Source organism: Leptonychotes weddellii, chromosome 12 (genome assembly GCF_054177405.1).
Source record: "Leptonychotes weddellii isolate Sample4059 chromosome 12, ASM5417740v2, whole genome shotgun sequence".
Classification (NCBI taxonomy): Eukaryota; Metazoa; Chordata; class Mammalia; order Carnivora; family Phocidae; genus Leptonychotes; species Leptonychotes weddellii.
Window position 1 is genome coordinate 25557393 of NC_138380.1, and position 17461 is coordinate 25574853.

At 37.9% G+C, this 17461-nt stretch overlaps 1 protein-coding gene across 9 annotated transcripts in view; it reads left to right on the plus strand.

The window, feature by feature from the left end:
* The window catches only part of CADPS2 (calcium dependent secretion activator 2), a 495106-nt gene that overhangs the window by 451715 nt on the left and 25930 nt on the right, over positions 1 to 17461 (plus strand). For all 9 annotated transcript variants that reach the window (XM_081800170.1, XM_081800179.1, XM_081800171.1 and 6 more), the window contains 3 exons: positions 2731 to 2814; positions 3234 to 3266; positions 17227 to 17334. In XM_081800170.1, coding sequence (XP_081656296.1) covers positions 2731 to 2814; positions 3234 to 3266; positions 17227 to 17334 — 225 coding nt within the window. The remainder of the gene's footprint in view (positions 1 to 2730; positions 2815 to 3233; positions 3267 to 17226; positions 17335 to 17461) is intronic.

Sequence of the window (17461 nt, forward strand, 5' to 3'; positions counted from 1 at the left end):
GGCTGCAGTGGGGAACCTGGTGCCCTAAAACCATCCACCAAGAGTTGCTTCCCCAAGTGTCATTTTATCCCCTCCATGCTGCCGTCCGGAAGCTAGCTCAGCTCCTATACCACCTGGGAGCTTACGGACATCATCCGGTTAGAGGTCATGCTTTCCCTCCTCGCATTTCAGTTACACTGTTTACCCATCTCTGCTGGCCCTTAAAACGTTCTGCATGTCAGGACCAGTAGTATACATGTCTGTCTTTCCCACTAGTTTGTGTGTTCCTGGAAGGAAAGAAAGGAAAGGTCGAAGATTCATATTGTCTCTTTCCCACATTAGGGGCTCAATAATAACAAAATGACATTTACTGACTGAGTGCTGATATGTTGGGCACATGACTTATTTAATGCTTACAACTGTGTACCCCTAATGGTAAAGAACATGGGCTTTGGAGCCAGACCACCTGTGTTCAAAGCGTCCTTCCCGTGCTGTCAACCAAACACCCTTGAAACAGGTGGGATTTTAACGCAGGTCTCATTTACATCCTCAACTCTGTTCTACCTCAGTAGGTATCTTTTAATTGAATTAGACCCACTGGCCAATAACCAAACTCATTATTACTCCTTAGCACTAAACAATCCTAAGGCTACCCCACTAACTTGTGACTTAAATGTACATAGGTTTTTAGACCTATGTAATGGATAGTGATTTAGCTAATCATATCAATAATACTAATTCTTTACATTTCTTTAGTATTTTGCTGTTTTCACAGTCCCTTCACATAAATCATCTCAACTGGTCTTCACTGATCCTTGTGAGATGGACAGGATGGATGGCTGTCATTTTCCCCCTTCGAGTGATGAGTATGCTAAAGCTAGAGAAGCTCAAGGCTTGACCATTGCCCTATAGCCAGAGATTGTCAGGGCTACAATTGAACTAAGATCTTCTAAATCCATGCACAGGGTTCTTGCCTCTACCTTGCCGTGTCCCTCAGCACCACTTACATGCGTACGCATATACTCACTTGAGGGCTCCAAGAACCAGGTGCCGTGCCAGAGCCTTCACTGGCTCAGATAGTCTGGTAACCATAGCAATTGTCGCTCTCCTCATGGCAAATGAGATCACCCAGCATGCACTGGCTCTCAAGATTTGAGTTAGAAGAGATGAGGCATTTCCCACAGAGGGCCATTAAGTTTGGAATTCCCTTCCCCTGGTCTGACATAGCCCTGGAGTATTGGTCTTCTGGGTCTTTGCAAACCACATCAAGTTGAGTTAGCCAGCTGTGATTGGTAAGAAATCCTAATGGGCAGGAAGAAAGTGCTAAATTGACTTTTAGTTGTGAGCAATTTGTAATTTTGTGTTTTTTGCTGTTTGTATCCCTTAGGATAACTAACAAGCCATACATAATTTTCATTCTTTAGAAATACGATTTTAGTCAGCAGTTTGCATGATTTTGTTTCTGTGTTCTTACATCATGTCGCACATGATGTGATGGAGAAACCTATGGGGAAGTTTTTGTTCCTTTTGCATAAACTATTTTGCAGTAATTGACCAGCCATAGAGAAAAGATTATCTCCTGTGCATGCTCAGTGAGTTCTCTGGTCACCAGAGACCAATAAGCTGTGTCCCTAGAACTATTATCACTTTGTTGAAGGAGCTGCTATGTGAACAAAAACCAGCCTTCGTTGATTTCCCTTTTCGTATTTAAAAAACCTTGTCAGTATTTCCCCTTTGGGAGTATATAATTTGTCAATAGTGCATATTATTTTAGTTCTAAAGAGGAAAGATGCATGGCAGTAAATTCCTACTAATTTCTTATCTTAGTGCCAGATCTTAATGTTTCCACTCAATGAAATATAATTCCCCACATGTTTAATCATATTATGGTATACATGTCTTAAATTTAACTTCAGAGAAATATAAAATTGTAGAAATGTAAAACACTTGAGATGCATTTTAATTCCACACCACCCACAGTGCACGCGCGCGTGTACACACACACACACACACACACAATTTAACTGCTAGAAGAACTGATGGGTGCAGTGGTTGGCCTGAGCCCACATAGTAGTCAGTGTGGAATCAGGAGCTTATATTAAGCTCAATCTAGTGCTCTTTTCTTCGTAGCCTGCAGAGTGTTTATCTGTTTTAGCTCTCCAACTGCTTTGTAAGCTTCTGAAAGCAGATTTGGTCCTTGTATGTCCTCATTAAGCTGCTTGGTCAATGCCTGTTAACCAATGTCGGACTTCATTCCCGTGTTACGGGAGCCTCAAATGTTACACATTCCTTCCATTATCTGGTCATTTTGATTCAGCCTCTTCTGTAGACAGAAAAAAGTTGGGGAACGGTCAAGTGATCTATGGTAGAAAGGAATCTGATTACACTTGACCATCATTGCTTCTAAACATCTCTCCTGAAGTTGAAAATTGTTTTAAGGAATAGTCTCAGGAATTTCAAGTTATTTATCAGTGGTTAAAATTATCTCACATGTTTGGTGACCAGGCTGCTATTACATGTTATTCTTTTATCTTAAACAAAACAAAACACTTTGTGTAGTATTTCCAGCAATAGAAAAGGACCTTAGAGCTCATCTTCAAAATGGAAGAGTAAACATTACATTACAAGTCAGCCCCTTAACTGTCAGTTTATTCATTGTGGACTTTTGTGCTGTGGGAGAAGTTGGTCCAGAAATTATTTGCCCTGTTATTAATTTGTAATATTCTAAATACTCACTATAAACGATTACAGTTTGTTTCAGTGTTGGAAGGGGTGTTATCTAAACTGTCAAGATATGATGAAGGCACTTTCTTTTCATCCATTCTGTCATTCACTGTAAGTATTTGAATGAGTTCTCTTCTGCTGTCTTTTGGCTGTTGTCATAGTACTTACCCAACAGTTAAGAAAATAATTCTCATAATTATCTCTTTTCCACTTTTCCACTATATATAATAGATATAATAATATCTATTATAAATTGATAATTTTTCTTTTTTCATCATGATAAATGTACTCTTTAATCTGCATCCCCTACTTCCCCCATCCCCCCACCCACCTCCCCTCTGGTAACCATCCGTTTGTTCCCTGTAGTTAAGAGCATAAATGGATATTTTAAGGCACTTTTCTTTTCATCCATTCTGTCATTCACTGTAAGTATTTGAATGAGTTCTCTTCTGCTGTCTTTTGGCTGTTGTCATAGTACTTATCCAACAGTTAAGAAAATAATTCTCATAATTATCTCTTTTCCACTTAAGGTAAAAGCAGCTGCAAAATATGTCGATGTTCCAGTAAGTATTTTTTATTTGCTTTTAAAAACTCTGTGTGTGTGTGTATGTGTGTGTATAATTCTTTTTAAAATAATTATGGTTTTATTTCAAATCTTTAAAGCATTGAGTGTCATTCCCTCAGGGAGCAGTTTATTTTCCTTAAGCAAGTGCTAACCCTCATAAGAAGGCTTGACGTGTGATTATTTCAGTGTACTTTTTCCATTTTAACTTGGGAACTTTTATGGAGTTCAGGTCATTACGAGAACATGTCAGCTCAGTTGCAGAGGGTCGTTCTAATACTCTAGGACTGGGTAGTGAATGCCTCATGCTATTTATAGAAAAATGCTCACTCTCTCTTCCCTTTGTATGGAAGCTGTAACAGGTTTCTTATAGGAGTTAAAGTGACAATAAAGATGAACCAATTAAAGAACTAGTTTTCTAAATACAAAAGTGTTATAAATCAATATGCACCTATTTTAGCATTTGGTGTTTTGCACAATGCTTGGGAAATAATTCGTAACCTGTAAATCTGTTCAAAGATTAGGATACCATGAGCTACAATTATAGAAAATTCACATGATAAATATAATCAACAAGTTAGTGCAGCATTTTTAAATTGATAATCCTAACAAATTACTTTTTGCCTTCATCCTATTATCACATAAGTGATGAAGGCCTAATACGTTCTGTTTAATCATATATCTTGGCATGTGTATCACTTTTCAAAGAATTTGAGCACAATGAAAATAAAACTTACAAATTAAAACTATAACGTAAGTCATCTCATCTTTGCTTAAGATTGTGCTTGGCTAGCATCCCATCTAGATTGTCATCATGAATGTCGGTGGTTTAAGGCCTGGCAAACTGTGTAGCAGTTGTAGATAGCTCTTACTTTTAAAATGCAGAACCAAATTTTATACTATGGACTAAATAGTCCCCAGATTTATTGCTTCCATAATTATTATAAATTGATAATTTTTCTTTTTTCATCATGATAAATGTACTCTTTAATCTGCATCCCCTACTTCTCCCATCCCCCCACCCACCTCCCCTCTGGTAACCATCTGTTTGTTCCCTGTAGTTAAGAGTATAAATGGATATTTTAAGTGACAAGGCCATGGACTTTCCTGCCTTTGCATAAGGTTTCTTTGGAACAAGGCTTTTTTATTTCACAAATGATTCCCAAAGAATTTTTTGTATACTCCTTGTCTTGTGCCTCGAATCAGAAAATCAGCACTGGGCAATAAGCAGAAATAATCACAGGTGTAGGGTCTTGCAAAATGACAGCACAAAAGAGAGAAAGGGAAAATTAAGGAGAGTTTATATTTCCTATCTTAAAAAGAAAGAGACAAATCATCATAGGAACACATGAAATTCATTGGAATTCCTAACATATTTTATAATACAGCTTTGTTTTTATTTTGAAATACAAGTGGAATGGGACACCATAAATATTTCTGTTCTTAGGGCTTTTGAAGTTTTGTTTTTTATTTTAAGATTTTTTTTAATCTATTTTTTTTAGAGCGAGCACGAGTGGGAGGGGCAGAGGGAGAGGGGGAGAGAATCTCAAGCAGACTCCACACTGAGTGGAGAAGCCCAACTCGGGGCTCAATCTCCTGACCCCTGAGATTATTACCTGAGCCAAAGCCAAGAGTTGGATGTTTAACCAACTGCACCACCCAGGCGCCCCAGGGATTTTGAAGTTCTTAATTTGACCATGTACTAGATCTGTTAGGCCTTATTATGGAGCTTCAGAGTTGATAGATGCAGAAGATAGTTCATTCATTCTCCTTCTCAATGCAGAAACTGCCTCTTCTGATATCCCTCACAAAGATTCATTCAGGCTCTTTTAATTTTCTCAATGATTGCAGGCTTACCATGAGGCAGCCTCCTCTTATGTGTAATGAGTTGAAATTCTGTACCTCTGTGAATTCTACCTTGGTTCTAATCCCTCTTCTGCATGATAGCCCTTCAAATATTTGATAATAATTAATCATGCCTCCTCTTCCCAAAGGATGTGGTGGCTATCCAAAGGGATATATTGTCTGAGGAATTCTTATTTTCTATATGAGACATCTTTAATTTCTTCACTGAACTCACTAATTAAATATTTATTTAAACACTAAGTGCTGGGTCCCGGGCTTAACATGATGAAACTATACATTGACTGCCCACAAGCCATTCAGTGTCTAGGATGAAAGAGTCAGAGAAATAGACATACATTAAAACTGCTATAGCAACTGTACCCAAGCTCTTTATCATGCCAGTCACCCTTCACTCTCCAGATGGGTTCAGCTTACCAGTGTCATTATTAAATCACGTAGCCCCACTGCCCCAGCAGAGTACACTAAACCATAGACATGGTCTGGTCATGGCAGATTACTAAGGGAGGAGTTTCTCCCTCAGATCTGGACATTATGCCTCTATTACTGATGCCTGTGAATATTCAACAGCCAGAAGTTGCTGTTGACTGTTAACTGGTTTTTATGCTAAGACCCCAGCAAATATGCCTCTCTAAAGCAGTCTTTTAAGGAGAACCTCATGAAGAAAAAGAACACTGGTTCGTCTTTCACAAAAACTAACTCAAAACTGATCAAAAACCTACCAGTAAAATGCAGATGATAAAACTTCTAGAAGAAAACATAGGAGGAAATATATGTGGTCTGGGGTTTGGTGATGAAGTTTTAGGTACAACACCAAAAACATCCATGAAAAACTATGTAAATTGGACTTAATAATTAACTACTTCTGCACTGTTAAGAGAATGAAAAGAGAAGCCAGAGACATATTTGGTAAAAAACTTGTATCTAACAAATACAGTGGCCTGAAGGGGCACATGTACCCCGATGTTTACAGCAGCAATGTCCACAACAGCCAAACTATGGAAAGAGCCCAGATGTTCATCAACAGATGATGAATGGATAAAGAAGATGTGTATGTATATATATAATGGAATATTATGCAGCCATCAAAAAATGAAATCTTGCCATTTGCAACAACGTGGATGGAACTAGAGGGTATTATGCTAAGTGAAATAAGTCAATCAGAGAAAGACAAGTATCATATGATCTCATTGATATGAGGAATTTGAGAAACAAAACAGGATCATAGGGGAAGGGAAGGAAAAATGAAACAAGATGAAACCAGAGAGGGGGACAAACCATAGGAGACTCTTAATCTCAGGAAACAAACTGAGGGTTGCTGGAGTGGAGGGGGGTGGGAGAGATGGGGTGGTTGGGTGATGGACACTGGGGAGGGTATGTGCTATGGTGAGCACTGTGAATTGTATAAGACTGATGAATCACAGACCTGTACCCCTGAAACAAATAATACATTATGTGTTAATAAAAAAAAGAACTTGTATCTAAAATGAACAGAGAACTCTTAATACTCAACAGTAAAAAAACAACCCAATTTGAAAAATGGCAAATAATCAGAATAGACACTATAACAAAGACATACAGTTATCACATAAACATATGAAAAGATGCTAATGTCATTTGTTGTTAGGGAAATACAAGTTAAAACAATGAGGTACCCCTACATACCGATTAGTGTGGCTAAAATTTAAATTTAAAAAAATTGACAATAGCAAGATGTCAACAAGGGACTCTCATCATTGCTCGTGCAAATGTATTATGGTACAGCCACTTTGGAAGACTGGCAGTTTGTTACAAAGCTAGACAGTCTTACCATGCAACCCATCAATTGCACTTCTAGGTATTTATCCAACTGATTTGAAAATGTACATCCACATCAAAACCTGCACACAAATATTCCTACCAAACTTATTCATAATCGCCAAAAATTGGAAGCAACCAAAATATCCTTCAATAGATGAATGAGACAATTGGAATAGTATCCAGAAAAAAAAAAAAAAAAAGGAAAGAAAAAGAAATTAGCTAACAGGCCACACAAAGATATAGATGAATCTTAAAGGCCTATTGCCAAGTGAAGGAAGCCGGTCTGAGAAGGCTACATACTATATGATTCCATTTATGTCACCTTCTAGTACAGGCAGAACTATAAAGATTATAAAACAGATTAGCGGTTGCCATTAGTTCAAGGTCAGTGAAGCAACTAGGTGAAGCCCAGGAAACTTTTAGGAGCAGTGAAGCTATTCTGCGTAACACTGTAATGGTTACATGATATTATGTATTTGTACCTAACTTTACTGGGGCGCCTGGGTGGCTCAGTCATTAAGCATCTGCCTTCAGCTCAGGTCATGATCCCGGGGTCCTGGGATCGAGTCCCGCATCAGGCTCCCTGCGCAGGGTGAAGCCTGCTTCTCCCTCTCCCACTCCCCCTGCTAGTGTTCCCTCTCTCACTGTGTCTCTCTCTGTCAAATAAATAAAATCTTAAAAAAAAAAAAATCTTACAGCAAAGATTGAACCTGAACATGGGCAAATGTTTAAAAGATCAATTAGGATATCATGGAATCCCATGACGGAAAAGAGATTGTGATTTTTTAAAAATCTAATTCTATTGCAAATATGTGGAATAACCTCACTGAAAAAGATGGAGGAAAAAGTGCTGATTTGAGTGACTTTAGAAATGACTGGAGTCTGTAATAATAAAGGAGAAGGGAACTGTACATAAGCATGGTGGTCTAGTTGATAAAGTGTTTCCCCACAGGCTAACAAGTCAGAAACCACTGTGCCTACCCACTGGAAGTGAACAATTAAGTTCAGGGACAGTGTTTGGTGAAAGCCAAGTTTCTCACTGTTGGAATAAGAGGTTGGAGACAAGGAGGAGGCTGGAATGGTCTTTGTGGTAATTGATTAGAGTTGGAGACATTAGTGTGAACTTGTCTTGAGCTTAACATAGAGCCGGTTACATGTAGAAATATTTATATATGCATATATTTCCTTGGCATGTTAACTGAAAGAACCCAGAAGCAACGATACCCCAGTAGCAACCACCACACCTAGTGCCCAGCCCTTAGTATCTGATCTCACGTAAAGTGAACCAGGACTCTTTGGAGAAATGGCAGATACTAGGTCTGGGGCAGCAAATATATAAGATGAGCTTGGAGCATCTTATAGTGACAGAAAGTAAGGAAGTGTTTAAAAAAAAAAAAAACCCACAATGATAGGGGATATGTTAAAGAGACACAGGATGCATCTAAAAGAGCTCCCAATGGCCTGAGCTAGGATCATTTGAGCAAGTAAGTAAGTTAGGTAGTATTAGATTATAATCCAAAGTATAAAATAAACATCCATTAGTCCACACTCATACAAGAAAATGAGCAAACAAATGGCGACAAAGATAAATCTCCCTTACAGAAGACTTCCCAATAATTAGTGTAGATATTTTAGTCACAAGGGGACAGCTTAACTCCCCACAACTTAAGGTTGCATAGTGACTTCCTATGAGAAGTATAGTATGAGAAGGAGGAAGAGATGGGGGTGGGGGATGTGATAGATTTATTATGGAAACACCTGACAAATACTACCTCAGCCAATTGATTGAGGTCAACAGCAAGAATGATAAATTATGTTGATAGTATTTCCTCTTAATACTCTGTGGTCTTCCTCCAAAAAACCTGTAACTCCAGTGTAATCATGATAGATATTGCTCCTTTGTCTACAGTATTTTTTTCTAGTTCTTCATCTTCTCATCATCTTGTAGCTGACATTTTTGGACTCCGCTGTCTCTTGCATGGAACAGGACAGACATTAAGAATTTACAGAATGGGGGCACCTGGGTGGCTCAGTCGTTAAGCGTCTGCCTTCGGCTCAGGTCACGATCCCAGGGTCCTGGGATCGAGCCCCACATCGGGCTCCCTGCTCGGCGGGAAGCCTGCTTCTCCCTCTCCCACTCCCCCTGCTTGTGTTCCCTCTCTCGCTGTGTCTCTGTCAAATAAATAAAAATAAAATCTTTAAAAAAAAAAAAAGAATTTACAGAATGATAAAATGTCACAGCAGGACTCCTGCAGTTTCTGTAACATACCCATTTTATAGATGACTAAATTATAGGTCGAGTTAGTTATGGGGCATGTTGGGGGGTGGAGAGTGTGTGTACAATGCCTATTGAAAATTGTCTTAACATTAGCACACACACTGCATATGACCTCTGTGCTAGACAGTGAGGTGACACAGCTAAAGAGACCTGGAGGACATGATAAGGATGACTGTGACCGAGAACAAGGAGGAAGCAAAGGAGAAACGCTCCATTGATTTGCTTCATAGTGCTGATGCCTGAGCCTGGTTGTCTGTCCTGAGAAATGGAGATTATTTTTCTCTTGTCTTCATTAATGCTTCTTTTTTTTTTTAGGATTTTATTTATTTGAGAGAGTGAGCAAGTGTGAGAGAGAGAGCACAAGCAGAGGGAGAGGGAGAAGCAGACTCCCTGCTGAGTAGAGAGCCCGATGTGGGGCTCGATCCCAGGACCCTGAGATCATGACCTGAGCTGAAGGCAGTCGTTTAACTGACTGAGCCACCCAGGCACCCCAATAATTCTTTCAAATGCTCTCCTTTTTGACACAGCCAAAGATGTCTAATCTCCCAACTCCCCAAAGTGTGGCTTAAATTCAGCTCTATACTGTACAGACTTTCTGTGGAGTGCAAGATTTAGTTCAAATCCCACCCTTTGCATCCTATTAGCTGTCTGACTCATGGGCTTCCATTTTCCCACCTGTGCACCGAGGAGAATGGATAATTCTTGTGCTGTCTCCCTCACTAGGTTCTCAGGAGCTTCAACAGGCATATTAATATAAAAGTTCGTGGTAATTATTTCTATTGAAATAAATGGGATTGTTATTGCTTCTACATGGAATGATGCTTGCTGTTCTCATACATTCTGCATTACCCATTCCTTGCTTCAGAACATGACTGTTTTCCAAAAGAAAAATCATTTGCCTTCCACAGAGTAAAAAAAAAATCAGATTGTTTTTCATTATTTTTCAAATATTAAGCACCTTGCAATGGTGACTTTTATTTTTTTATTTTTTAAGATTTATTTCAGTGAGAAAGAGAGAACGTGCGGGGCGGAGGGGAGGATAAGGGATTGAGAAACCCAAGCAGATTCCACGCCTAGCGCACTCCACGTGGGGGCTAGATCTCACCCCAGAGATCAGACCCCAGCCAAAACCAAGAGTTGAAGATTTAACTAACTGTACCACCCAAGTGCCTCATATCAGTGGTGACTTTTAAAGGTATAGTCACAGGACATCTGGCTGGCTACGTCAGTAGAGCATATGACTCTTGATCTTGGGGTCGTGAGCTTGAGCCTCACGTTGGGTGTAGTCATTACTTTAAAAAAATGTTAGTGCCTATTGGTTATGGTTAACAGTTGAATAAAGATTTTTTTTAAATTAAAAATAAAGGTATAGTCAGTTCAGTGACAATGGTATTTTCCCTCCTTTTCCTTTACTTCAGATATTGTTTATTTCTTAGATAAGACCACTTGAATACTCAGTGCTTTCCATGAGAATGAGAGCCAGGCAGAACCCAGAACCCAGAGAATGGAGCACCTGCCCACTGGGACGTATTCCCCTGGAGGGAGAGATGCACACCAGGACCAAATTAAAGTCTTGCCATTATAGGAGCAGAGGAGGTTGCCTATTGCCCTTCCTAGCTAAGCATTTTGCTTCTCTCATCTTTCTTCCTTTGTTTTTTGTTTCGTTTGTTTTGTTCTTTCTGGCTGGCTCTTCTCATATGAGGGAAATCCATGGACTGACTGCCTCCAGACTTTGACATTCGAACATCCTCAAGTCTCCTTTAAGCCAGAATCTAAAATGTTCCAAATTGCGACTGAGTAAATCAATCCCAGTCTATCTAAATTTTAAAAGCTAAATGAAATAATACCTGCAGCATTTTAATTTCACGTCTTCAAGTCCTCAGTGTACTTTCTGTGGTTGACATCATAACCGTAGCCAGACTAGGGAAAGTTTAGTGAACATTGTTATAAACTCAGAGATTGAATACCTTCATCATCATTATAATCATTATTCATGAAAATAAGAGTATAAAGGAATTATGTGCTACACATATTAGCACTTTCCTTACATGGTAGTCCTGTATCAGCACCTATTCCTCCAAACTCTGAGATGTTAGTGATTCTTATTACAGATCAGAAAGAGCAAGAGAAATACTAGAAGCTCATAGTGTCAAATGAGCAAGGCATAATAAGATTAAAATTGAGCCCATAAATTTCAGTTCGAAGTCAACCTGCCCCTTTGCCTTGAGTATTTCAGGCTAGTGTTTTAAATTATTTTTCAGTATCCCTTTTCGTACTTAAAAGAACCTTCTCTTTGGGAGGATTTTTTTTTTCCCCAGTAATACAACAAAGTGTTTGTACATACAAATGCTTAGATCTGTGAATAATAAAATACATCACCATGTAGAAGAAATAATGTGAAGCATCCCTGTGAATTTAAGAGTGAAAACAATATGACTACATAAGGTATAAGAGTATTAATTATAGCAGATTCTGATATGATATACTCTCATAGCATTATGGTAGGAACCTGCTTTTTACTAATTACACTCACAGGGGGCAGACAGAAGACCCTTATGCAGAGCAAGAACACTGGAGTAATGGAACTCTCCCTTAGAAATGTGGGACCAAGGGGAATGTGCATACTTAAAACATATATTACATGTTCCATGTCTAAAAGATGCTTTCAAACAGATGTGGGCGCCATTGTCCTTAATTCAGAATTTTCTGCTTTCCAATTTGGAGTCAAAATGTATAATAGTGTTAATGGAATTTTGAATACTGCTGAATTTAACAAAGAGAAAGGTGAGTCTGGCCACTTCACTGCTTGAAAAAATAGTTTGGAGGGTTGGTTGGTTTGTTGGTTTGTTTCCTAAGAACAATGAAATTTTTTTCATTGTTCTTAAAAAAGTTAGATAAACTATTAGAAAATCTTGAAAACTTTATATCCTTGTGACGGTTTCATTGTTCACATTTCTCTCCCTCCCCCCCTCCGCCGCTTTTATGAATTATTCCTCTTCCTGAGCTTCTGTAATATTTAAGATGGGATAAATCTAGTTTGAAGGTTTTAGTTCTGTTTATTTCCTTTTGCTTTTCTATGTGAATACAATATAATTATTCTACTTTGTACAAAATTGGTAAAATACATATTTTTACAACGTAATCATCATAGGTATACTCAAACCTATTTTTTTAGGTTTTTGAGAATATATAATCTACTTAACCTACTGCAAATGCTTTTGAAAAGCTTTAAGAATGTTTTCACTCAGGGGCACCTGGGTGGCTCAGTCGTTAAGCATCTGCCTTCGGCTCAGGTCATGATCCCAGCGTCCTGGGATCGAGCCCCGCATCGGGCTCCCTGCTCCGCGGGAAGCCTGCTTCTCCCTCTCCCATTCCCCCTGCTTGTATTCCCTCTCTCGCTGTGTCTCTCTCTGTCAAATAAATAAATAAAATCTTTAAAAAAAAAATGTTTTCACTCAGATGGAAAACTGTAGAAATTGCTGCATGAATGCCAAAGTAATAAAGCATGTATTACACAGTGAAAGAAAGATATGTATTATTGTTAAAAATACGTGGGATAAGTTCTGTGTTTGTAGAATTATGTCCTGCGTTCCCTGATGATCAATTACAGACTACTTCTGAATCTGCAATGCTGGAGCTGAGATAGAAATTGCTATTACAATTTTGAACTGAGGAGACCTGCAGTTGTTTTAAATCTCACAAGATTCATATGTGCAGCTTATCATAAACCAGGATAGCACAGTTCCACTCTTGATCATTTCTTCAAGGCAAGCTTTTGTAGGTTATGAGAAGTGCACTTTCAAATTAAGTCAATTATGCTGCAGCTTCTAGTTCATCTTTGAGACTGGAATAGTATATTTAAAAAATTGTCTCCTTGTTAAATAGACACCATGACAGTGTTTGCATAGTGTATTGTTAACCTCCCATGGAAGGTTAAGCGGCTTCTTCTGCATCTAAATCCGTTGCTGTGCAAACTGACTGCAGCATTGAACGCACCTACCCATGGATGGGGAGAGTGAAGACTTGCACCTGTGGGATTACGTGTAGCAGCAGGAAGTCAGAGCATTTGCAGCGTATAATTAACAAGGAATTTTTTTCTCTCAACAGCATTTTCATCTCACTAGGTTAACTAGTGATTAATGGCTGAAAAAAAATTGCTGGAGCCTGCACCCTTACCTAAACTTATTCACTCACTGGTGTATTCTGTTACTTCGGCAGCCAATGTCAGGGGCACTCACCTGACCGTACTTCACTTCCTTCCACATTTATTAATTTCTTGTTGCTCAGGGGGGATATTTTTAGATGTTTGTGTCCTTTTACTATAACTTTGTTTGCCCAATTTTGTTTTTTTTTTAATCAAATTAGAATTCGAGAATTCCTATTTTGATTTAGAGATTGCTATCCTAATAAACAAGTTGGAGGAGTTAGTGCATGGTGAACCAAGGATCTCAGAGCTTTAAACGGGGGAATGAAAAAAAACACTGACTCTAAGTGGCATTTAATCCATAGAGTGCTTGCTACGTGGTTTTTAATTGTTCTTCTCTCCTATTCGTTAAGAAAATTATAATTACCAATACAGAAAAGATTTCTAAATATAGCTCTCTAGAACACAATATTCTTGATAAAACAAAACAAAACAAAACAAAACTCATCCAAATCGACAATTCCTGAAGCTTACCAGATGTCTGCTTCGCTAAGGCCAGTGGACACCCACCTGCACCAGCACATGTAGCAATTCGTTGTCTCTGCCAAGCAGTCATGTGCATCCCATTCATTGACACACCAAAAAAAAAAAACAAGTGTTCAGTTTTTACTTTTTAGCAAAACTTCATTTCCTAATTAGAGACCATGTAATGTTGAAATTAAATGCATAACATGTAATAATGAAATTAGATGCAGTGACTTCCAAAGTATGTAAATTTTACTGCCATAAAACAGAGTCTTTGCACAAAGAAGCGCTGAACCAGTGATAATGTCTTCTATCCAAACACATTTGTACTGTAAGTAGAAACTGTTTAAAAGGAAAATTACATCTTTTTCAGCAATTTATCAGAGATAATTACCCTTCATATACTAAAAGAAGGATAAAGAACTATAATTCTAATTGGTAAATGTCACCAACTGTTGCAGTTATTCTTACTTGTGTATATTCTTTTAATGATTATAGTCTCATGCCACAGCTACATGAAAATATATTCACTAGGTGTGAAATTCCCATATGTCACAGTTTCAAGAATAGGTAAACAGCTCAAAGATAAAGAAATAATGCTAATGAGAAATATAAGAATTCAAGGTTTTGTTTTCCAGGCAAGTGGATCTTAATTTGCCAAAAGGGGAGAAAATATAATTAAAAAAAAAAAAGATAAGCACTTAATTTTGTTGAAATAAACTTTAAATGAGCTTGGCTTCACACCCTCAACCAGAGATTCTTACTTCCTTAGGAAGTGTAGACGGTCTCAACCTACAGATTTCAGTATCATATCCCTTGGGTCTGCCTAAGGGAACAGCATTTAATTTTCTTTTAGGCTTAAACTGTAAAGTGTTTGTTAGCTTTAGATGTTAGAAGATAAACTCTTCCTGGATGGGGTTTCATTATGTCGAATGTTATCTTGAAAGGGATCAAAGAAACAGGACAAAAGACCTTAGAATCTATGGCAAGTGTTTAAAGTCCCTATTCCCCAGTCCTCCCAGCTATAGCTTAGTTTCCAATGAGTCTGATGGGTCAAGTGATTGACTAGATTCAATTTGTAAGCCTACTCTTCTGTCGAAAGAAATAAAAATAAGGTTGGCAGGGGGGGAAATGGTAGAGAAGGCAAGCTCTCCTTTGCATGTTCTTTAAGTCCCAGTTTAGCCAAGCTGTGCCCAACTGCCTTGATATTATGTATATCATAGTAGTTTGTTTCCAAGCAGCTGACTGAAGCTCAGATGCTGAGCTACCTTCCTGTACACTATCCATTATACATAGAAAAGTGTTCTCTTGTCATTTTCATTCCGTGGCAGTATGTTTTCTGAATGTTCTCATTTGTTGGTGTTTTGACAAAGTTTGAGAAGCATGGAGAGAAGTACTTATCTTATGGGTTAGCTGTCTTCAAGTATTAATAGTAGTAAATTTTGTGCAAATTACCCTGCCTCTTCACTGGAAAAACTGATCTATAACACTTCCCCTCTCCCCCCAAAAAAGAAGAAACAATCTAGGTTTCTCTCTTGGTTAGCCTTGTCATTTTATTTAAACTTTCAAACATTGCTTAAGAGAATTATGTAGAAAAATAGTGAAGGAATGAATTTGATAAGGTTTGAAACATACTCCCTACATTGTATATGGACGCTCTTCAAGGAAAGACCAGTGAAGACATTTAAGTAGTTGTTTCAAATTATAACTAATAACTAAGTTTGTTACATTGGGTCATGTTTGAAAGGATCCTTGAATTTATGTGATATATATTTCCCTGTAGGCCAAAAATGAGAGCAGTAAGAGCTTCCTGTGATTCTCATTACCCAGAAATAACTTCATTACCAAAAAATCAAATCAGTTTTTATTAATGAGATATTCATTGCCTATACTGTGCACTACTGGTAAAGAGATGAGTAGTTTTGTCATTGTATATAAAATATACTTCCCCCACCAAAGAAAGCAGTAAGAACTTTTTGTCCTTCTTTTAAGGAGAAGCACTACCACAACACTCAGAGGTATGCCTTGTTTTTCCTGCAGTGATAATAGTTAAATTCTCTTTCACCTCATTTCTTTGCAAGATTTACTTTAGCAAAATGAGTCTGTCGATGGAGGTTATAAGTACATTCTATGGATATGAAATGATACAAGACTGACTCATTTGGGCATCAGTTCTACCATTTTGTTATTATTAGTGCCATATTCTAATCAAATGAATAACTCAGTACAGATTATGGATCAACCCCAGTGTAGATCATTCAAATGAGTACTTTTATTAACTAGTCTAGCTATTTGAAACTCAAAAAAGAACTAAAGATAAGTCCAGAAGGAAACTCTTTAGAAGCCATTCAGGTTTTTGTCCCTTCCTGGTACTGCTTTTGTAGACTCAACCCTATCTGCTCTAACATTACAAGACACCAGATGTTGGATAACTTTGGAAAGTTATCTCATTCACGCTTTAGACTCCTCTTAGGAAATTGGTTCATCAATATTCTTATTGTATTTCTAAAATAAAATAGATCTTTGAAATAGTATTGATAAACAGGAATGAATAGAAGCAATGGATAATCCTCAAAATTTTGGTTTACATTTCAGTTTGTAATCAATTAAATTTTTTGCCCAATATCTTCCTAATATTTTACTCAAATTAATAAGAAAATTTAGCTTATATGCCTTGAGCACCTGGAGTAATTGAGGAAGGCAATCCAAGGAAAACTAACATTTTTGTTTTTAATATATATGGATAGCCAGCCAGAGATAGTGACAATAAATTATATTGGCAATTAGGAAATGATTATTTCAAGTGGGGACTTTTTTAAAAAATGCATTCATTTATACTTGGCATATTAACCTTTCAAGATAGCCCTTAAAGAAAAAAGATATCTAGGGGCACCTGGGTGGCTCAGTCGTTAAGCATCTGCCTTCAGCTCAGGTCATGATCCTGGGGTCCTGGGATCGAGCCCCGCGTCGGGCTCCCTGCTCCACGGGAAGCCTGCTTCTCCCTCTCCCGCTCCCCCTGCTTGTATTCCCTCTCTCGCTGTCTCTCTCTCTGTCAAATAAATAAATAAAATCTTTAAAAAAAAAAAGATATCTAGTAGTTTACAACCACATGTCTCTACTCCTTTTAGTAATGATGAATAACTATGACCTCAAGTTACATACATCAATAATAAACTTTATTTTAATTACGGAATTTACTGAAGATGCTCATTGTCGATTTTGGTCTTGAGCATATTTTACTAATGTAACTTTTGAAATGATATAGTGACTTATTTTCTAAGGTTGTGATTAAATGGTGTTTTCACAATTGAGACCTGGTATTTTATTCCCCATGCTTTTCCCCCACAACAGAAACCAGGAATGGATCTGGCAGACACCTATATTATGTTTGTTCGGCAAAACCAGGATATTCTTCGAGAAAAGATCAATGAGGAAATGTATATAGAAAAGCTGTTTGATGTAAGTAACTGCCCTTGCAAGGCTTCCTGGCATCATAGAAATATGTGCAGGAAAAAATTGCATTTTGATGGTATGTTTGTAAAGCAAACTCCTTTTCTGATCCTTTTTCTTCTATGCCGCTAATATA